General features: G+C 42.1%; 1 protein-coding gene and 1 long non-coding RNA gene across 2 annotated transcripts in view; one reads left to right on the top strand and one right to left on the bottom strand.

The window, feature by feature from the left end:
- Window positions 1-2,857: 2,857 nt before the first annotated feature.
- On the bottom strand, window positions 2,858-4,452 carry CUNH10orf120 (chromosome unknown C10orf120 homolog). The gene is made up of 3 exons (XM_021674621.2): window positions 4,337-4,452; window positions 4,059-4,134; window positions 2,858-3,547 (listed from the first exon to the last, which is right to left on the bottom strand). The coding sequence occupies exons 1-3, from the start codon at window positions 4,450-4,452 to the stop codon at window positions 2,858-2,860; spliced, it is 882 nt and encodes a 293-aa protein (XP_021530296.2).
- Window positions 2,963-22,807, top strand: part of LOC110569069 (uncharacterized) — a 31,690-nt gene continuing 11,845 nt past the window's right edge. Inside the window, exons 1-2 of the long non-coding RNA XR_002479247.2 lie at window positions 2,963-3,028; window positions 3,771-3,822. This is a non-coding gene — a long non-coding RNA (uncharacterized LOC110569069). The remainder of the gene's footprint in view (window positions 3,029-3,770; window positions 3,823-22,807) is intronic.

The raw sequence follows: 22,807 nt of genomic DNA, 5'->3' as shown, positions 1-22,807 counted from the left end.
CCTGTATGCTTCAGATGCAGACAGTGAGTAAGTGCTTCATGCATCTTAATGGTGAATGTGCTGTTTCCCTAACAATCTCAGGGTAAGCTTGTTAGGGACACAGGGTGACACCATTTTAAAATCAACTCCTTCTTAAAACTAGCAAGGCACATTCCTTTCCAGTCACAACCCATGGTCATGAAGTGTTTACGGCTGAGGAAACAGCTTAATAAAGCTTGCAAGGAGAAACTCCTACTACAATGAGATGTCCAGATGTCCTGATATCTCTTAATAATACATGCTTTAAAGATGATTCTAGACATGCTGTGATGTACTTTCACACTAAAATACCAAAAATAACTTTCTTTGAATCAACAAAGTAATACATCTTGTCACGCTGTCAGCCCACCCTCACGTTGTCATAGCTTGGCTTTTCCATAGATAAGACTCTTGTATAAGAGAAACTTAAAGATGGTACATTTCTCTGCTTGCTTTCTGAGGAAGCCCTACTCTGCAACTGAGTAGCTTTCAATAAATGATCTCTTCTCAGTGCTCTGTGACTTGCCTTGAATTTCTTCCTGCACGAGATCCAAGACCCTCTCTTGGTGTCTGGATCAGGACCCCCATTTTTGGCAACAAGATTTCTGTCTTTTGGGGAAAAAATTTCCTCATTTCTTCTAGATGTCCCAAAATGCTTCACCTCATATTTACACCTAGAACTCAAGTCTGACCTGTAAGAGACTTAGGAGGCTGAGGGCCCATGTCCCTGTGCAGCTCAGGGTCTGCTTGTCCCCCAACTCCCACAGCCCACTGCTTAATGGGTGCTTCAGTTTTTCACTGAATAGCTTGGAATCAAGAAAATGGCTGGGCTGGGTACCGTGGCTCATGCCTGTAATCTCAGCACTTTGGGAGGCCAAGGTAGGTAGATCACCTGAGGTCAGGAGTTCGAGACCAGCCTGGACAACATGGTGAAACCCTGTCTCTACTAAAAATACAAAAATAAGCCAGGCACAGTGGCAGGCACCTGTAATCCCAGCTACTCGGGAGGGTGAGGCAGGAGAATCACTTGAACCCGGGAGGTGGAGGTTGCAGTGAGCCAAGGTCATGCCATTACACTCCAGCCTGGATGACAGAGCAAGACTCTGTCTCGGAAAAAAAAAAGAAGAAGAAGAAAATGGCCTATGAGCAAGCCTACAATTTGGAGCAGTTCTCTGAGGTCATGGACAATGGACAATGGCCAGCTGTCTTCTGTCTTGATTACTGGGAAAGAGGGAAGGAAATTGGACTAACATGTCCAGGTTCCATACAGGCTATGTGTGCTTTGATGAAGTCTGTGCTAGCCATGAAAGTGTGACAGAATGGCTACGAGTTGGTGGCTGGTTGTGAGTGTGGCTCAGAGTAGGTGTGAGAGTCATTGGTGAAAACTTAAGACTTGTCATAAGAACTGCACAATGAGCAAGGTCCCACGGAAGTGTCTACGTGTGTGTGTGTGTGTGTGTGTGTGTGTGTTTAGAGGAGGCAGTGTACAGGGAAGAGGCTAGAAAACTCTCAGTTTCAAATTCTTTCCTCCCATGAGAATCCATTTTCATATTTTGTAGCAAACCTGGAAGGGTCAGCCCTTCCCTGAGCCATCCTCCTTGTTGATGGCCAAGCATCTGTAAGAAACAAGAACTCCATCTTAATCAAGTCTGACTGCCCTAGTTGTTGTCTACTAGATATGCCACACTGGGGCACAGGCAAACCCTTGATAGGAGTAGCAACAGTGACCTCAGAGACATTTGGTACCTCCTCCTGACATGCCTGAAGGACTTGTGCATGCTACAGCCCTGCCTGCCCTGTGGCTCCACTTGACGTGATGCAGAGGGTGTGGACTGCCTGGTTGCACTGAAGAGGAGGGTAGCAAAGAAATAAGGCTGGAAAGGGCTGGCTCTGCCTTCCAAGGTGGAAGCTGTATGCCTGGGAAGGGAATCAAGAGCATGAACTAGACCTCCAACTTTTAGATGTGGGCATACCATTCTTTTCTTCAGTTGTGCTACAGGCTGCTCCCAGCTCCAGGGACTCTGCTATTGGCTGCAGCAATGGTTCCAAATATTCCTGCTTCTTTGTCTTCATGCCTTTTGCAATGTGGCCTCTTATCAAGAGATAAAGTTCATTTACACACCCTTGCATCTAGGTTGGCCTCGGGTCTTGCTTTGGACAACAGAAATGTGGCAAATAAGTAACAGTGTGCCAGTGAAGAGCCTTGTTAAGAGGCCTTGCAAACTTCCACCCATCCTCTTGGGCCCCACAATGACCCTGTGAACAAGCCTGGGCTAGCCTACTGGATGAAGAAAAGCATGTGGCCCAGTCACCCTCATTGACCTAGTTCATAGTTGTCAGTTCCCAGAAGGAGAGCCAACTAACTTACCTGCAGTTAACTACAGACACATGAGGAACCCAGGTGAGATCAGGAGAGGTGCCCAGCTGAGCCCACCTGAAATTGCTAATCCACAAAATTACAAGCAAAATTGATGGTTGTTGTTTTAAGCCACTAAGTTTGGGGGCGATGTGTTTCACGGAAATAGATAACAGACACACACCCCAATGGGAGTAGGTTAGGAGAAGGCCTGGGCTGTGGCTGAGGGTGGGAGCAACAGTCAAGAGTCACTTGAGGTCAGGAGCCTCAGTAGGTAGGTCTTACCCTGAGGCCCTCCTGGAGACTGGGCTGGGGAAACCAGAGTCACAAAATAAAATGGGTTTGGAAGGAGCCTGGGGCACAGCTGGCAGGAATAATAAGAACCAGCACACGTGGTTACCCTGGGCAATAAATAAAATTTTAATAATGACAAGGAGTTGCTTTACGCATGCGCTGTTTCCAGATACTCTCTTCTTCCGGGCTTTAGGTCTCGGCCACATCACTGAAGTGGACTCTCTGCGATTTAAAATCCTGATTCATTAGCATTAAGTCACCAGGGAATTCCGATATGCAGAAAAGATTTCGGTTCGTTAGGCCTGTGATGGACCGTTCCGGTTTATTTGCGGGGAGGAAGGATTTGCGATCATTTGCATGGTATGTTAAAGATTTTTTTGGTTCTTCTGACTTGAAAACTACATTCATTTTTATTTCTCCTCTTTTTGTGTTTTTGCCCTCTGCTTCCTCTTTCTCAGCTTGATTGGCATCATCACAATTATGGCTGTCATGGTTGTCCTCTTGTCTGGCCTTATTTTTTGCCATTGGACCTAGGCCCAGTCCAGACGGAAATGAAGAGCGTCTAAACTTTTCAACGTAGGGTAAAAGCTGGTTATTTCTCAGAGCCCGAGCAAGCCTCATTCTCTCTATGTGCTTACGGACGTTCACCTGCTCTCGTTGTGGCATTTGAAACTCCTCTGGGGGCACAATCACCTTTGCTGTCCATATTTTTTCTAGGGGTCCACAAATAGCACAAGGAGAGGAATGTTCTTTTTGATACTCTATTGCCCGTTTGTAGTCTGGAGACTGCAGCTGTAGTTTCTTGAGCATTCTCCATTCTTCCTTTTGCTTGTAAGCCAAAAGCCTTCTTGCTGCTATAGTGTGAATGCCACCAAGACGCTGGCAATGGAGAAAAAAATTGTTAAAATCACAGTAGCACAGGGGCAGGCAGCACCCACAGACACAATTGGCTAGTAACTGGTTCTCCCTTCATTGCAGAAAGTGTTTGAGCCCCTCTGTAGTGGAATACAGGGTGAACCTTTGGGGTCAGATAAGCTTGGGTTAAAATCCTGACTCTCCTCTGACCTACAATGAATTCAGAATAATTTTATTGACTTTACAGAGTCATGGTGAAGCCTCGACAAGACAACATATATGAAAGTGACCAGTGCAAGGTAGGAGCCGAAGAGATAACTGTTTTCATCATTTGTTATTACTTATATTTCTAGTTGGGACTTGTCAATAAGTGTATTTTGCTGTGCAAGTGTGGAAGCCACTAGCAGACTCAGCCAATGTGAGTTCACTGTTTGAGAGGCGCCTCTGTTACTGGTGGTTTCTGAACCTTTGGCTCCCCCTAGCTAAACTGGCTGGCTTCAGGGAGGCCTCCGCGTGAAAACTGCGGGACACTTACTAGGATCTCTTTTTCCAAGGGAGAGTATTTCCCGAGGGCAATCCGTGGGTCTGATCCGTGGAATTTGCTCCATGTCCTGGAAGAACAGAAGTAGGAGTATCAGAATCCTTGAGAGGTTCTTCCTACTTTTCCCTCCTGGAGTGGGAAGGCTCACAAAGGGTTATGCTACACTAGCCAGGCTGAGGCTGCAATGAGCAGGGGTTTCTGTAGTCACTGGGTGGTCTCCTCCACTTGGCTTCTTTCTGACATGGACAGATTAAAGCACAAGTCACACTTACCCCAACGGTGAAGCAGAACTCATATTCTCTTGGCAACACATTGGGGCTTGATCCTGAAAGGAATAGCTGGTATTAAATACTCTGGCTGGCTCTTCATTCTTCCTTTCTTGGGCCATTGCATCACTAGCCCTCTGTTTTCCAATCTTCTGACAGTCATTCTCCCATTCTCTGATTGAACTCTGGCAATAGGCTAGGAAGGAGATGTTCATGTCTGGAGTTTGTTTCTAAGACAAAGTAATGGGAGCCCGAGGGTCAGTCACAAATATTTCTTGCATCATAACTGGCTTACTTGGGCACTATTGTGAGGTCTGAGTTCAAGACATCAAATGATCCCCTGGGGTGAAATGGACACACACTACCAGGCTCCTGGCGTGCTGGAGTCCAGAGGAAAATGGATAGAGAATGTGGCTGGGAGGCAATCTGACCATGTCACTGCCATTGACAAACCCACAAGACTGCTCAGTTTTCATAAGAGGAAGACTCAGTCGACTAAAGTCTCTCTCTGGTTTTCACTTGTCTCTTCAGCCTTAGCTCCTCATGCTTGATCAACACCACACTATCCATCGTTCTCAAAACAAGCATCTAAGCTGTTGCTCATAGTCCGCTCATGTGCTGGATACCTCTCTTATCCTTGGCAACTTGCTTGTCTCTCAAGACCCAGCTTAATTGTTGCTTCTTCTGAATGTCTCCTTGCAGAATAGATCACCCTTTGTCCATGTTCTCATAGCACTGAAAGCATCATGCTATGGTGCTTTCTCATATATCGACTCGCTTGGTAAGTCAGATTTCTTGGTAAGCCTGTCTCTCCCTCTATTGAAAAAAGGTACCAACAGCATCTTATTCTTTGGGAATGGTGTAGGGCAGATGCTCAGTTTGCTAACTCAGTAAACAATTGTCCTGAGTCCCTGGTCAAAGGTTTGGTCAAGAATGGCACTGGTGGGAACGGATATTGCCAAAACCCTATGGAAGGTAATTTGGCAATATGTATCAAAAATACAAATGTGGCCGGGTGTGGTGGCTCACGAGGTCAAGAGATCGAGACCATCCTGGTCAACATGGTGAACCCCGTCTCTACTAAAAATACAAAAAATTAGCTGGGCATGGTGGCGCGTGCCTGTAATCCCAGCTACTCAGGAGGCTGAGGCAGGAGAATTGTCTGAACCCAGGAGGCGGAGGTTGCGGTGAGCCGAGGTCGCGCCATTGCACTCCAGCCTGGGTAACAAGAGTGAAACTCCGTCTCAAAAAAAAAATATATATATATATATAAATGCATTTCACCCAGCTATGTGTATAAAATAAATTATGCACAAGGTTGGTCAATGCAACCTTGTTTGAGGTGACAAACCTCATGGCAAACTCAAAAATTCGTTAACCAGGAATTGGTCAGAGAATTCTGGTTAGCCATACAATGGAGTAACACAAGAGTATAGGACTATAGGAGTGAAAAAGATCAAGGAAGAAAGATCTTATATGGAAATAACTCCAAGAAACATAATCGAATGCAAAAAGCAAGAGGCAAACGTATTTAAATTCTACACTACCTTTTTGTATTGGGGAGGGAAAAATAAGCACGTATATATTTGTATTTGCATAAAGAAACTTTAGAATACCACAAATACTAATAAAACAGTAGGTATTCAACAGATGAAGCAGTGGTGGGAATGAGCCGTTTCATGGTTTACATAATTATATTGTCTTGAATGTAGAACCACATGAATGTATTACATATTTGAAAAAATAAATTTAAAAAGTAAAGAAGCAGCTCATGGGAAAAGATTGCCATGTTGTGTCTGACAAACATGGGTCCTAAAGCTCCTCTGCCTTACCAGAAATCCACAGTGGATATTTAGAGTTGGGCCAGTGCTCAGATCCATGTAGGCAGTAACTACAGAGATACTGTTCCAGTCGACACAGGAAAATTCAGTTACCTGGACCATCTGTGAGCCTGGATACATCAGCAGAGGGCCTGTGAGCAGTGAAGAAAATGCCTTCTCCAGTGAATTCACTGGCTTTCCCATGTGTCCCACTCTCAGCTGCTAATTAAGAGTGACTGTGAACAAGCCATACAACACCTGGCACATCATATGCATTCAACAAATATTTGTGGAACAATCAATGGGATCGTTGGACTCTAATTGATGGAATATCATGTACCTATTAAAAATTGAGTCTTTCACAGGAACCGAAATCCAAACACTGCATGTTCTCACACATAAGTGGATGTTGAACAATGAGAACATATGGACACAGGTAGGAACATTACACACTGGGGCCTGTCAGGGGGTGGGAGGCTAGGGGAGGGATAGCGTTAGGAGAAATGCCTAATGTAGACGACAGGGTGATGGATGCAGCAAACCACCATGGCACATGTATACCTATGTAACCCACACGTTCTGCATATATACTGCAGAACTTTAAGTATAATAAAAAAAATTGAGTCTTTAAAAAATTTCCAATAATATGACATAATGGGATGCAAAAAAAGGCAGACTATAAAACTTATATGGGTATAATTTGGATTCTGTAAAAATACAAATATACAAGAGGGAAAAAAAAGACCAGAAGGAAATACACAATGACACTGAGGTTACTTGAGGCTACAGGCTTGTGGGGATGTTCCAGGACTGGTGATGCATCAGCAGCCTGGTCAACTCCAGGTATTTAGAAGGAAAAGCTATGGCCCTGCCACAGCAGGCACAGGCAGGAAAAAGTGCTGTTGTCAGGGTCCTGCTCCTCCAGACTTCAGAGAAGGGTGAGAAAGGACACACCTGGGAGGGGGTTACCACGGCAACGAGGTTCTATGCTGTGGGCAAGTCCGGTTTTCTCACACCTGGTTCCACAAACTTCTGCCTTTAGCTCACTTCCTTCTCTCCTTGTCTTTCTCTCAGTTTCATTCCCAGGCTTTTTGCTTTTGTTTTCTTGTAAAGATATTTTCCCCCAATTACTTTTACATTATGTCTTATTCTTAACTTTTACCTGGTTTTGTCCTGACTTTGGTTCATAGGCATCAATCTCATCCCCTGGTTCATTTTCCAGTTCTCCTCTTGAACTGCCTTTCACATCTGTCTTTTATCTTTTACTGCAAGTTTACTTTATTTCTTTGTCTTGTAGCCTTTATCTTGTCTATATATTTCATTTATTCTTAATATTTGTAAACACTTTTACCTATTGCATCAGGGTTCTCCAGAAAACAGGCAATATAATTTGTGTGTGTGTGTGTGTGTATACATATATATGTGTGTGTGTATACATACACACACACATATATACAAATATATATACACATATACATATGTATACAAATCCTATTCTCACATATGAGAGAGCTTTATTAATTATTATTTATTTTAGGGAATTGCCTCACATAATTATAGAGGCTAGCAAGTCCAAAATCTTTATCGTAGGCTGGCAGGCTAGAGGGCCAGGAAGAAGTCAATGTTGCAGTTCAAGTCCAAAGGCCGTCTGATGGTAGAATTTCTTCTTGTTCAGGAGACGTCAGTCTATCATTCAATTCAGGCCTTCATGAGGCTTATCCACATAATGCAAGACAATTTGCTTCACTCAAACTCCACCGATTTAAATGTTAATCTCATCCAAAAACACTGTCCCAGAAACATTCAGAATAATAGATCATATCAAATACCTGGACACCATGGCCTGATCAAGTTGACATATAAAATTAACTATTACACCTACTTATATTTCATAGGTTTTTAATGATTTGCTTAAATGTATTATAGTTTTTAAATATCAGGCTTTTAGTTTCTATACATAGTTTTGCCCATTATTGAATTTTATATTAACAGATTCACATGGTATGTATTCTTTTGTGTCTGCTTTGTGCCCCTTCTTATGAAAAAAAGTTGTTATAGTTCTCTTATTGATATGCTTGTACATTCCTTTTTATTATTGTTTAACATGATTATGCTGTGATTTATTTATCAGTCATCTGTCGCTTACATTTGGGTGGTTTCTGATTTGGGAGAGTTCTTGTACGTGTTTCCTTGGGGTTACGTGCATGCTTTTCTCTACCAATCCACATTCCCACCAGTAGTGTATGAGAATCCCTGGTGATTCTCCTCTTGCCAATGCAGGTAGATGGTCTGTGGTATCTTGGGTGGTTTTCATTTACATTCTTCTGGTTACAAATGAAATTGAACACTTTTTCTATTGGCCATTGAGATTACCCTTTGTGAAATGTCTATTCAAGTCTTTTGCTCGCTGTTTTCTAGTTTTTCTTTTCTTACTGATATGTGAGATTTCTTTATATGTTCTTGATATTGGCCCTTTGTCAGTTAAATATGTTGCAAATATCCACTCCTACTCTACAATTCACCTTATTACCTTCTTTAAGGTGTCTTTTGATGAATGGAAGACCTTATTTTTATATTAGCTGCAGTCTAATTTATCAAGCTTTCCCTTTATGGTTAGTGCTTTCAAGTCTTGTTTAAAAAGTCATCTCCTACCTTAAGAAGGAGTGATACGTTCACATATTATACACACACATAGATACACACATACAAACACATACACACACAGACACACATAGACATACATATATACACACAGACACACACACAGACACACGTAGATACACATACACACATAAACACACACACATACACACACATATACACACAGACACATACATAAACAGAGACACATACACACTCATAGTGACATTCTCTTATGTCACTCTGAAACCTTTGATATTTTTTCTTTTGAACTTTGTGAACTTCTTATCCTCATTTTATAAACTTTATTTTTCCACCTGATTTTTATTTTAGTATATTTTGCAACTTAATTTTATAATGGCTACCAAAATGTGTGAGGGTGTGTGAACAATTCATACACAAAAATCTGGGACTCCCCACCCTCTTGCAGCTGCCCCAGCAGCCATCCCTGGGCTCTGGCTCCCTCTGGTGGATCTTGCAAAGGCTGGCTCTCCAAAGACCCGCACGCCATCTCCCCGTCTCCAAGGCTGAGTCTATGCAGATAGCCACCCTGATTTATGGGAATGGTGCTGCTTCTTAACATTGCATGAGATCCAGACCTTATATGAAGAACTGTGCTCTTTAAAATCATAGTCTCCACTACAAAATCATTGGCTCAGGGCACCGATGGTCCCCTCCCCCCATTTCTGGGAAGTGTCTTTTAGGTCAGTGCTTCTCACACATTAACATGCATGTATATCTCCTGGAGATCTTGTGGAAATGCAGAGTCTGATTCTGCAGGACTGGGGTAGGACCTGCACCTCTAACCAGTTCCCAAGAGAAACAAACCTGTGACTCTCTGTGTGGGTCACTCCATAAGAGGTGCTCCTCAAAGCTTGTCCCTGGACCAGCGGTGGCAGCAGCAGCATCACCCAAGACATACAGACTCTCAGCCCTCACCCAGAACTACTGAGTCACAAGCTGCATCTCAACAAGTTCCCGGATGAATGGCAGGCATGGGAAAGTGTGAAAGGAAGCTGGCCCGGGAAATGCCCTCAGCTGCTTCCTGTGAGGGATCAGACGATGCATAGCCTACATCAGAGGGCTCAGATGATGCACAGCCTATGCAGAGCACCCGTGGACAGAATTCTGCATGTTCCACAGCAACGTGCCTCAGACATCCCAGTTTCCAAGCTTAGCCTCCTCCCCTCTTGGCATGAAAGAGTCCTTTGATGCTCAGCTTCTTCAGTCTCCTTCCTTTTGTCATAAGGGTTGAGGAGACACTGGCTCAGGCAGGCTTGTTCCAAACCATTACCTAGGCTTAGGGTCAGCTGTGCCTCTTTGAGGAGCCTCTTTTGGGAGGTCCACCCAGAAGGGTGAGACCCAGGAGCAGGAAAGGCCAATTCTCATTTAGGCCTCTGGGAGAGGTTTCAGCAACACCAAGGTGTCAGAAGCTCGATCTTTGCTTCTTCTGTCTCTCTTAGGGGAGCAGATTATTTACTGGGGAAACCAAAATGCTGGAAGGGTGATTTTCATCAAACGTCAGATTCTCCTCAACAATGCTGCCATTCCTGCCCTCATGAGCCGGTTATTTCCCCCCACCAGAGTTTCTGCTGGGTTCTTTGCATGCCCTACCAGCAAGCACCTTCCCTCTGAGATGGAGTCTGTCCCTCTGAGGGGCAGGCAGATGATAAACAGACATCAGGGCTCATGAGGGGGGATTTTCTCTAGCCCTCCCCTGGTCGATTAAATTGAGACTATTGTCCAACACCACATTCTCGTTCTGAAAGGAGACCTTGGGAATCCCCCTGTGGTTGCCTCTGTTGCTATTAAAATCCACTGAAGGGCATGAGGAATTCTTTTCTGAAATACAGGAGGGATTGGGTTCTTGGATTTGGGGAGGTAATATGGTAGGCATTCATCTTCACGGTAAGGCCAATAGATGAACATTTTGAGGACCAACAGGCTCCCAAAAATATGTCTCTAGATGCCTGAATTTTCTCTTTAGAAATGTGGTCAGTTGAGGTCACCGAATAAAACCCTCAGGTGTTAGCTGACTTTCCTGATGGGTTTTGATGCCGTGATCCTAATAAAGAGATACTAGAGTATGGTGGTCAGCAGCATTAGTATGGAGTCACTGGTGTGCTGGTAAATGTTAACAACTGGCTCTCTAAATGAAGTTGATAAATGTAGCAAATAAAAATACAGGGCATTTGTTAAATTTGAATTTCAGATATGTCCCATTTGCTTATATAAAGAATTACTCATTTTTATTGAAGATTCAAATTTAATTGGGCTCCTATATATTATCAGACAGTCTTATTTCTGGGTGGGCTGTGAGGAGAGGGTTGCCTCTTGCCACTTGCCAGCTTACTATCTCTTTTTCTTTTTAACATGAATGCCTATGTCATTTTTTTCTCCTTCCAATTTTTATTTCAGATTCAGGGGGTGCATGTGGGTTTGTTATATGGGTAAATTATGTGTCACAGGGGTTGGTGTATGGATCATTTTATTGCTCAGGTAATAAGTATGATATCCAATAGGCAGTTTTTCCATCCTCACTCTCCTCCCAGTGTGCCCTGGTGTCTATTGCTTCCTTCTTTGTGTCCATGTGTACCCAGTGCTTAGCTCCCACTTACAAGTGAGAACGTGTGATATTTGGTTTCCTGTTCCTGCGTTAATTCACATAGGATCGTGGGTTTATTCTTTTAGGTTGATTCCATGTCTTTGCTATTGTGAATAATGCTGTGATGAACATATGTATGTATATGTTTTTATCATAGAATGACATAGGTATATACAGAATAATGGGATTGCCAGGTCGAATGGTAGTTTTGTTTTCAGTTGTTTGAGGAATCTCCAGACTGCTTTCTGCAAAGGCTGAACTAGCCTACATTCCCACCTGCAGTGTATACAGCTTACTATCTCTAGGGAGTTGTGTGAACTAGGAAGCCTCTGCTTCATATGTACAACTAGGATGGTAATATGAGCTGTCTTAGAGGGTAGCTGGGAAGATGGAGTGAGAAGTTACATTCAGGGAAATGCTCAATAAAGTGCTATTGAGGGTCCTGGATTGTGGCAAATACTAGTCTCTGAATATTCATTGCGTCACTCCAATCATCACAAACAAACATTTTGGTCCAAGAAAGGGTGGAGTCCACCATTGTCTCTTCCCTCTCAAGGAACTCTTGTTGGGCTCCTGATCTCAAGTGGAATTTATTCTTGACAATCCTGTTGTGTCTCCTGACAAACTGGACAAGGTCTGTCTTAGTGTAGCCTTGCTTCTGACAAGGCAGACACTGTCTGCTTGGAGTCTTTGACAACTTTCACCTACCTAAAACATTCTAACCCCAAGGAGGCATTCATCTTCCCTGGAGACCTGGTAGGCTGGACTTGTAGTAGATTCCTGTAGCCAGTGATGAGTCTAATGGATTATTTCTATTTCAGGGGCAGATTATTTATATCTATGAATAAATATTTCTAATATTTCAAACTTATTTTTATAGTTTCATTGAGGTATAATTGATACAAAATAAACATAATTAGACATAAAATCTGATGAGCTTTATGTATATAAACAACTATCCTCACTATAAGATAATGAATAGATCCATCATCCGCCAAAGCTTTCTCGTGCCCTTTGTAATCTCTTTCCCCTCATCTCTGTCCCACAACCACTGATCTGCTGTCTGTCACTATAGATTACTTTCCATTTTCTATGATTTTTAATAAATTGAATCACACAGTGTGTACTCTTTTTAAAAAATAAACTTTTTTATTTAGAATAGTTTTAGATCAATGGACAAAGTACCCCAGGGCCATCTATGTGGAGGCTGTGCGTCATCTGAGCCCTCTGATGTAGGCTGTGCATTGTCTGATCCCTCACAGCCTCACAGGCAGCAGCTGAGGGAATTGCCCAGGCCAGCTTCCTTTCACTCTTTTTTTTTTTTTTTTTAGATTAAGGTCTCACTCTGTCACCAGGCTGGAGTGCAGTGGCACCATCTCTGCTCACTGCAACCTCTGACTCCCGGGTTCAAGCGAGTCTCCTGCCTCTGCCTCCCGAGTACCTGAGGCTACAGGTGCATGTCACCATGCCCAGCTAATTTTTGTATTTTTAGTAGAGATGGGGTTTCACCATGTTGGCCAGGATGGTCTCGATCTCTTGACCTCATGATCCCCCTGCCTCGGCCTCCAAAAGTGCAGGAATTGTAGGCGTGAGCCACTGCAACCAGCCCCTTTCACCCTTTACTATGCCTGCCATTCTCCTGGGAACTTGTTGAGATGCAGTTTGTGATTCAGTAGTTCTGAGTTGGGCCTGAGAGTCTGCATGTCTTGGGTGATGGTGCTGCTGCTGCTGCCAGTGGTCCAGGGACATGCTTTGAGGAGCACCTCTTATCGAGTGACATACACAGAGAGTCGCAACTTTGTCTCTCTTGGGCCAGCAGTGTTGGCCTCAGCTGGGAACTTGTTTGAATGCAGAATCAGTCTCTGCATTTCCACAAGTTCTCCAGGAAATTTATATGTATTTTAACATTTGAGAAGCGATGACCTAGATGACGCTTCCCAGAATGAGATAGAGGAGGCTGATTTTAGAGAGCACCACTCCTCATGCCTTCACAACTTCCCTGAACAACTGGGCTAGAGATCCTCTTAACTCTCCACGGGCCAATGCACAGGTGATTTAGCTGTTCCAAGACGCCATTAGATTATGGAGGAAGGGTATTAACTGTGGTTTCTCTTATCTTTAAATAACAACTTCCTGTATTAGCCTGGCATGAAGATGGCGCCAGGCAAACCAGACTGTGATTCTGCTGTTCCCACCAAACGAGACAGGGCAGGGGACAAGTGGGATGGGAGCCTCTCCATATTTGGAATGTTCCTTTCTGCCTGCAAGCAGGCACCAGTCTACCAGCTGTACCTGCCATAACTCATTTAAATATACATATATTTAAAACAATAGTAATAAAGGTTTTTGGAAGATGGATTAAAAAATAACTACTGTAAATATAGATTATGACTTTAGGACAGTAGGCAATTAGTATGATGATCAAGCATGAAAAAATTAAAATAAAAGAAACCTACTTCTGATGTAAAAGCTATCAAAAAATTACCAAAACATTCCTATTCTTTTTTCTTAAAATTATACTTTAAGTTCTGGGGTACATGTGCAGAACATGTAGGTTTGTTACATAGGTATACATGTGCCTTGGTGGTGTGCTGCATCCATCCCCCCGTCATCTATGTTAGGTATTTCTCCTAAAGCTATCCCTCCCCTGGTCCCCCACCCCCAAAAGAAAACCAAACACCACACGTTCTCACTCATAAGTAGGTGTTGAACAATGAGAACACATGGACACAGGGAGGGGATATTCCTCTTCTTAAGGAATATGTCATCATTTATTTTTTACAAGTTAATTTTTCTGCCAGCTTCTTTTTTTATCATGTATCTGGCCATATTATTGAAACTTTATTATTATTATTTTATTGTACTTTAAGCTTGGGGTTCATGTGCACATCCTGCAGGGTTGTTGCATAGGTACACACATGCCATGGTGGTTTACAGTCTCCATCTCCCCCATCTGCTATATCAAGCATTTCTCCCAGTGTTTTCCCTCCCCAGCCTCCCCACCCCTCGATGTCCCTCCCCTAGCCCCCCATCCCCAACCTACCCCAGTGTGTGATGTTCCCCTCCCTATGCCCAAGTGTTCTTATTGTTCAACACTTGCCTATGAGTAAGAACGTTTAGTGTTTGGTTTTCTGTTCTTGTGTCGGTTTGCTGAGAATGATGGTTTCCAGATTCATCCATGTCCCCACAAAGGACACGAACTCGTTGTTTTTTTATGGCTGCATAGTATTCCATGGTGTATATGTGCCATTTTCTTTGTCCAGTCTATCACTGATAGGCATTTGGGTTGGTTCCAGGTCTTTGCTATTGTAAACAGCACCACAATGAACATATGTGTGCATGTGTCTTTATAATAGAATGATTTATAATCCTTTGGGTATATACCCAGTAATGGGATTGCTGGGTCAAATGGAATTTCTATTTCTAAATCCTTGAGGAATCACCACACTGTCTTCCACAGTGGTTGAACTAATTTACACTCCCACCAACAGTGTAAAAGTGTTCCTATTTCTCCACATCCTCTCCAGAATCTGTTGTCTCCAGATTTTTTAATGATCACCATTCTTACTGGTGTGAGATGGTATCTCAATGTGGTTTTGATTTGCATTTCTCTACTGACCAGTGGTGATGAGCATTTTTCATATGTTTGTTGGCCTCATAAATGTCTTCTTTTGAAAAGTGTCTATTCGTATCCTTCTCCCACTTTTTGATGGAGTTGTGTGTTTTTTTCTTGTAAATCTGTTTTAGTTCTTTGTAGATTCTGGATAGTAGCCTTTTGTCAGATGGGTAGATTGCAAAATTTTTTTCCCATTCTGTTGGTTGCTGGTTCACTCTAATGATTGTTTCTTTTGCTGTGCATAAACTCTTAAGTTTAATTAGATCCCATTTGTCTATTTTGGCTTTTGTTGCCATTGCTTTTGGTGTTTTATTCATGAAGTTCTTGCCTATGCCTATGTCCTGAATGGTATTGCCTAGGTTTTCTCTAGGGTTTTTATGGTGTTAGGTCTTATGTTTAAATCTTTAATCCATTTGGAGTTAATTTTAGTGTAAGGTATAAGGAAGGGGGTCCAGTTTCAGCTTTCTGCCCATGGCTAGCCAGTTTTCCCAACACCGTTTATTGAACAGGAAATCCTTTCCCCATTACCTGTTTTTGTCAGTTTTGTCAAAGATTAGATGGTTGTAGATGTGTGGTATTGCTTCTGGGACGTCTGTTCTGTTTCATTGGTCTACATCTCTGTTTTTGTACCAGTACCATGCTGTTTTGATTACTGTAGTCTTGTAGTATAATTTGAAGTCTGGTAGTGTGATGCCTCCAGCTTTGTCCTTTTTTGCTTAGGATTGTCTTGGCTATGTGGGCTTTTTTGATTCCATATGAAGTTTAAAGTGGTTTTTTCCAGTTCTGTGAAGAAGGTCAATGGTAGCTTGATGGGGATAGCATTGAATCTGTAAATTACTTTGGGTAGTATGGCCATTTTCATGATATTGATTCTTCCTAACCATGAACATGGGATCCATCAGTTTGTGTCCTCTCTTATTTCCTTGGGCAGTAGTTTGTAGTTCCCCTTGAAGAGGTCTTATACATCCTTTGTTAGTTGTATTCCTAGGTATTTTATTCTCTTTGTAGCAATTGTGAATGGGAGTTCACTCATGATTTGGCTCTTTGTTTGTCTGTTATTGGTATATAGGAATGCTTGTAATTTCTGCACATTGATTTTGTATCCTGAAATTTTGCTGAAGTTGCTTATCAGCTTAAGGAGGTTTTGGGCTGAGACCATGGGGTCTTCTAAATATACGATCATGTTGTCTGCAAATACAGACAGTTTGACTTCCTCTTTTCCTAATTGAATACCCTTTATTTCTTTTTCTTGCCTGATGGCTCTGGCTAGAACTTCCAATACTATATTGAATAGGTGTGGTGAGAGAGGGCATCCTTGTCTAGTGCCAGTTTTCAAAGGGAATGCTTCCAGGTTTTGCCCATTCAATATGATATTGGCTGTGAGTTTGTCATAAATAGCTTTTATTATTTTGAGATACATTCCATCAATACCTAGTTTATTGAGGGTTTTTAGTGTAAAGGGCTGTTGAATTTTGGCAAAGGCCTTCTCTGCATCTATTGAGATAATCATGTGGATTTTGTCTTTTGTTCTGTTTATGTGATGCATTATGTTTATAGATTTGTGTATGTTGAACCAGACTTCTATCCCTGGGATGAATATATACTTATTCATACTACAATGTGATGCAGCAATTATTAGGGGAATATATTCTTCAACTAATTTTTAAAAATAAGGAAACAGAAAAGAATGTTTGCTTTTCTTATGCCAAGAAATATTTATAGGAAGTGTTCTATAAACTTTCATAATTTATACAAATGTTTTTGTTTTGTAAAGTTTAGCAATTTTCTTCTCAGATATTGAAAAGGCCACTTACAGTTTTAAGAATCTTGGTTTTAGGCTAATTAAAGAAATACATTTTTTTTTCTTTTAAGTGCATGGGAAAAATAAACAGTGACTTTACCTGACTGTCAGTTTTGAGCTAGACTTGAAGTATTGATGGTACAAGTTTTTGTTTAGGTTCTCATGTGCAGTTACTGCACCTTAAATTACAGACACTTTGCCATTGACAGAGATTGAGACTGCTGCTCCTTCTACAATTTTAGTTGCTGTAATTCTGCAAATACTTTAGAAAGAATTTTTACACTCCCAAGTAGACTTTTTAATGATAGATTTTTGGATAAAACTTAAAGCATACCATTGGAAAGTGATATGGAACTTATTTACCAAATCCAAATAGAGCAAGGGAAGCTAGAAGCCAGTGAGAGGGCGAGCCCAGGTAAGTTGCCACAGAAGCACTTGGGATAGAAACCTTGCTCCCTATTCTGCCAAGACTTGATAGACTGTGCTTCAGAATAAAGCTTTCTTCTAATTCTTAAGCCCTATACCTATTTCTGTCTAATGTCTAATTAAGATATAGTATTCCAGAAAGTGAAAATAAAAGATGATATGTTTTACACACCAAACCCACAGACACAAGCTAGTTTTAAAAAAAGAGGCCAAAGGGGTGGTGATTAACTTTAAGTACAAATAAGAAAAACAAATCATTTTAGTTCTCTAACAAGGTAATGTGCACTCCAGCAGTAGTCCCATGTTGCTAATATGATCATGTGACCTAGACCCTCAACAAGTCAGCTCAGAGTCCTGGGTTGTACTGAGAGCAATTCCCACAAATGAGACATGGTGGTGGAAGAAGGAAGAGAAAGAGTCCAGTCTTTTTCATTTTCAGAAGAAAATGATGCCTCCCAGTAAAGGGAGTTGTATGTGTTCAAGTCCCAGCTCTGTTATTCCCCAACTATGGGAGTTTAGACAAGACAAAGAGAGAAGTGGCTAAGACACAGAGGGAAGAACTGATTGGAGAAAGTATTGCAATCAAACTACAAAGTCAGAGACTGCTCAAGAGAAATAAAAATCCCTTCTCTCCCCATCCTGCAAGGTGGGATTGTAAATAAAAAGGGTGATTTTGCATTTATAGCATTTGTGCTTCTAGGAGGTCCTATTTGTGAATGTATAAAAGAAGATGTCAAATGTTGGAGAAAATTGGAGAGGTGAATCCATAGAAGCTGCTACTACCTGGGTAACCTGTGTGAAGGACAGGTCACTTCCTGATCACAGCTGTGCCTGTGCTGGAGCCAGGGCTGTGCCTCCCCGTAAAATATCCCTGCCAAGGCTGGGATTCCTACACATCCCTCCTACTCATTCTCTCTTGGGAGGTCTGGTTTGCAGAGTTTTGCAGACAAAGAAGCCAATGTACTGAAGAAAAGTTTCAGTGATTTTTCCAAGGTCATACTACTTAAAATTACAAAAAGCAAAACAAAAAAAACACCAATCCCAATATAATCTGAGCTCAGATTCCAGAGGAAATGGTGTGGTGACTGAATGATGCCAATCAGTTTGATAAGAAGATTGAAATCGAATATGAGGCTGGTGAAATTCACAAAGGTGTAGCAGTTCCCACTGTCACCACTTTTAAATGACAGGTTTGGTCTGAAACAAGGAATGTCATCAAAATTAATAATAACACCAACTAATATTCATTGAACATTTACCATAAGCGGGCACCACTCTATCAGCTGTACTTGCCATAACTCATTTACACGTATATTTAAAACAATAGTAATAAAGGTTCTTGGAAGGCAACTGCTTCCAAAACAAACCTGATTGTCAGCTTTAGTAATCTGCTTTGCTAGGCAGGGTGATATTAGAAATACTGGAGCCTGGCACAGGGCACAGCATGGGGCACTGACTGGATTTAATGCTGTGTTCATGCTTTATGTTAGGAGTTCTGGATCAGGGAAGGGGCTGGGGCTCCAAGTGGTTATAGGGGATGCTCAGGGACTCATTACCCACCAGTTAGAAAGATTTACAATCTTTTTACAGTGGTACAACCATAGCAATCTGTGCTGGTCAAATAGCAGCCCTACCGGCAGGTGTCAATCCTGACTCACCCTTCTGTTTTCAGGAAACTTCGCCAAGTACCACCATAATCTTGGGGCAGAGCCTCCCATATGTTTCACAAAATGCAGGGTGATCCCCCTGATTATCTCTTCCTGCCTGGAAATGTGATATGTACTCTGGCTGGAAGCAACCCTGCTTGCTTTCCCAGAATTTGCAAATTCCTGTGTGAGACTCTGACCTTTTCTGCCAATTGAGGTGAAACTTGAGAGTTGTTATTAAGGACATGAGCGTTTCTTTGTATCATGAGAGGATGATGCAAATAACTAATCTCTGAACTTTCCCTGTACACTCCTCACTCCTCTCTGGGCTCACCCTGGGGAAGATTTGTATTTTTTCAAGAAAACTGAACCTAACTGAGCGTGCATTAAAAGATCGTATGAATTACAATGTGCAAACATGAAGCCATCTTGACACCTTGTTGACAAAGCATCTCCTACGGGTACTGGAACTTTGGTGGGTAAGAGGAGGGAGTTACCATATATCTTATTCGTGATCTAACATCAAGAAGAGTACACTGTCATGATCTTCCAACTGTGTGCCTTGAAACAGAGTCCCAGGAAGAGAGCGGATGGTCAGTGCTGAGAATCTCCAAATGGCCGGCTGGGCTCTTGTTTACATCAGGCAGTGTTTTGCCTCTCTGTTGTTCAGGAGTCCATCGATTCTTTAAATGGGCAATCTATTGTTAACATTTTTAATACTAGTGTTCAAAACAAAAAGCGATCTCTGGAGCCCGACAGCAGCAGCTGAGTTGACCATCCATCCTGCGCTGTGCTTCTCATCCTTTCAGTCACAGGCAAGGCTGGTGGTTCTTGCAGCTGCAGCCACCTTAGCCACTATCACCCACCGTGGTCCCCCTTAGGCGGCCTCCGCTAGCATTCTCACCTTAGCCCTGCCACCTCTGTCAGCTGTGTCACCTCAGCAGCAGCCACGCTCATCCTTGCTGTTACTACATCCCAACTGCAGTCACTGTGGCTGGGTGATTGAGGTGTTAGGCATTCTTGAAACAAGGAAGTGGAAACATTTGACCAAAGAATCTAACTAGCCATGGGGCATAAAGGATAAGGAGCATGGAGGCGAAGTGTTGAGAATGGGGACATCAAGGGATGTGTGTCGATACTGAAGTAGCTAGTGCTCGATGACCCTGATGATCCTGCAGAGGCCAAACACACCTCAGGAGAGGGATGTGGGGAAGCCATGGTGGAATTAGGGATGAAGAGACAGGACATGGCAATGAGGGAGCAGAGGGTGACTTGGAGCTCTCCATTTTGATGGCTTTCACTTTGTAACTGAGGACTTTTGCAATTACACATGCTGATTTTGTCAATAAAGATTTCAGCCTGCCTGTGGTGACTGTGCATTCAGTTAATGCTATATGTTATGAATTGAATTGTCTCCCCCAAAATTCACATGTTGAAGTCATAACCCTCAGGATGTGACCTTGTTTAGCAATAGTATCTTGACAGAGGTAATCAAGTTAAAAGGTCTTTGGAGCGAGTCTCAATTCAATATGATTAGTGTGCTCATAAACATGAAATTTGGAGGCAGACATGCACAGAGAGAGAATGCCAAGTAGGGATGAAGGCAGAGATTGGGGTGATGCTTCTACATGTCAAGGAGCACCGAATCTAGGGGAGAGGCATGGAACAGATTCTTTCTCACCGTCCTCAGAAGAAATCAACCTTGCCAACAACTTTTTCAGACTTCTAGCCTGCAGAACTGTGAAACAATGCATTTCTGTTGTTTAAGCCTACCACCTGATGGTACTTTTTTACAGCAGCCCTAGAAAACTAATATATCATCAAAATCTTTCAAGCAGAATCTGCCCAAAGAAAGTTAACGTTTGATAAGGAAATTACTAATCTTGAAAAATTGCATGTTGGTCTCTATCAACCTCTGTTAGATAAGAGATAGAAGGTCTTCATTGTAGCAGAAGAGCCTAGAAGATGAAGTGAAAAGAAACCAGGTAGTGCAGAGGGACCTGCCTGAAGGAATGACAAGAAGGTAAAACTTGAAAAGGGGAAAGTGTGGAGGAAAAGATGATCCAGAAGCAATGGTTCTCAACCTTGACTGAGATTCAGCCTTGGTTGGAGTTGGATTCACCTGGGGAGGTGGTTATGGGGAAGGCTTTTTATAACTCCTGATACTCATGCAATATCCTATACTAATGGTATCCAAAGCTCTGGGTGTGAGACCTACATATCAGTATTTTGCAAAGGTCCCCAGGGGACACCATTATGCAACCAAGGTTGAGAACCACTGCCTAGAGAGTTGCTCATTTTTGGTGAACTGTGTTGAAAAATGTTAACTGGCTCCTAAATACAGTTCTGAAGCATATTCTGGAGCTCCTGAAATATTCCAGAGTCAAGTTTCAGATGTTGGTGAGTCTATGAGTTTTACAATGGATTTTCTTTTTGAACTGAATGATATTTCACAAATGAGATGTTGACATACATAATAAGATCATCCTCGCACAATTCTGGTTTCCTCTTCTCCAATGAAGTAGATGTGCCAGGCTGAGTGGTATGTCAGCCTACACAGGAGAAAAGGAAAGAATATCACTAGGAAAGGAAGCTGTCAAAATACAAGGGGCAGGGAAATGTTTGAAGAGTGAACAAACTAGCTTCCGTTGATTCTTTCTTAAATTACTCTTGCAAGTGGAGACTTAAATGCTGTCAAAGATGTCTTTGCTGCAGATTACACATAGGGGCACCTTCTCAATGACTGTATAGTGCCATAATCAATAGCTACTTCATAGGAGAGAATTACAAAGATAACTGTGATACAGAAGCTCAAAATGCTGATGATGGCAAAGCAAAGTGCAGCTCAGAAAAACAGGAGGAATAAGAACAGCAGAAAGCAAGCCATCATGAATCAGAGTTTGTGTGAATCCTTGGGGAAAATCTTGAGTATTGTACACTAAAATATAACTTCCCATAGCTTAAAATCTTGTGCATTAGCTCTTTCTTGTTTAAAAATGATTTTCTTTAAAAAATGAGTTTTAAAAAAGCAAACCAATTTATTCCACTTTGAATTAAATCATGTACTTTGAACTCAGTATATAGGATGCCATCAATTCTGTGTATTTATTGGCACTATAATTTGCATCTTGTGAATGTCTTTGTCATGTAGGAATAGGACTAGAGTTGTGAGTTTTATGAGAATTGTCATCTGACGTCACTATTTACTTAGAAAAAATTGTTCAGAAGAACCAGTGAAAGTAGTTTCTGGGCTAGTGTGCCTTTGCTGTGCCTTTGTCATAGACATGCAACCTCTATTCTAGTGAGGAGATAAATCTATTTGATTTCGATGACTTACCAAGTAATAAAAGTTTAAAATTTTCTAGCAGGACTACATTTTATAATATTAGCTGTTTGCTGGTTTATGTGACAGAGTACACTTATATCAAGATTATTTATCTTTTTATCACTTGAGGATTAAAATGTTTATCATGTTATTTAGAAAAGCAGATACAGTGTCATCCCTTTACATGGTTGGTCTAGGAAAAAGAGCTAACATCTGCTTCACAGGACAGGCAGGCCACATTTTGTACAAGGGGAAAAGGCAAGTGGCTGGGTTGGTGGAGCTATGTTAACAATGACCATCATAGATACAATGATCTCTTACCTAGTGTTACACACCTGAAGTTAAAACTAATACCAGCGGCCGGGCGCAGTGGCTCACGCCTGTATTCCCAGCACTTTGGGAGGCCGAGGAGGATGGATCACGAGGTCAAGAGATCGAGACCATCCTGGTCAACGTGGTGAAACCCCGTCTCTACTGAAAATACAAAAAATTAGCTGGGCATGGTGGCGCGTGCCTGTGATCCCAGCTACTCAGGAGGCTGAGGCAGGAGAATTGCCTGAACCCAGGAGGCGGAGGTTGCGGTGAGCCGAGATCACGC

This window comes from Aotus nancymaae, unplaced genomic scaffold (assembly GCF_030222135.1).
Source record: "Aotus nancymaae isolate 86718 unplaced genomic scaffold, 86718_ANA_hifiasm-v0.15.2.pri h1tg000010l, whole genome shotgun sequence".
Lineage (NCBI taxonomy): Eukaryota > Metazoa > Chordata > Mammalia > Primates > Aotidae > Aotus > Aotus nancymaae.
Note: the sequence above shows the minus strand (reverse complement) of the source record. Positions and strands in the feature narration are given on the sequence as shown.

Coding starts and splice junctions, on each gene's coding strand:
- CUNH10orf120 (XM_021674621.2), bottom strand. CDS start 4,452: ATGGCCCAAGAAAGGAAGAATGAAGAGCCAGCCAGAGTATTTAATACC. Junction 4,135..4,336: donor AGTTCTGCTTCACCGTTGGG/GTAAGTGTGACT, acceptor CTGTTCTTCCAG/GACATGGAGCAAATTCCACG. Junction 3,548..4,058: donor CCTTGGAAAAAGAGATCCTA/GTAAGTGTCCCG, acceptor CTCCATTGCCAG/CGTCTTGGTGGCATTCACAC.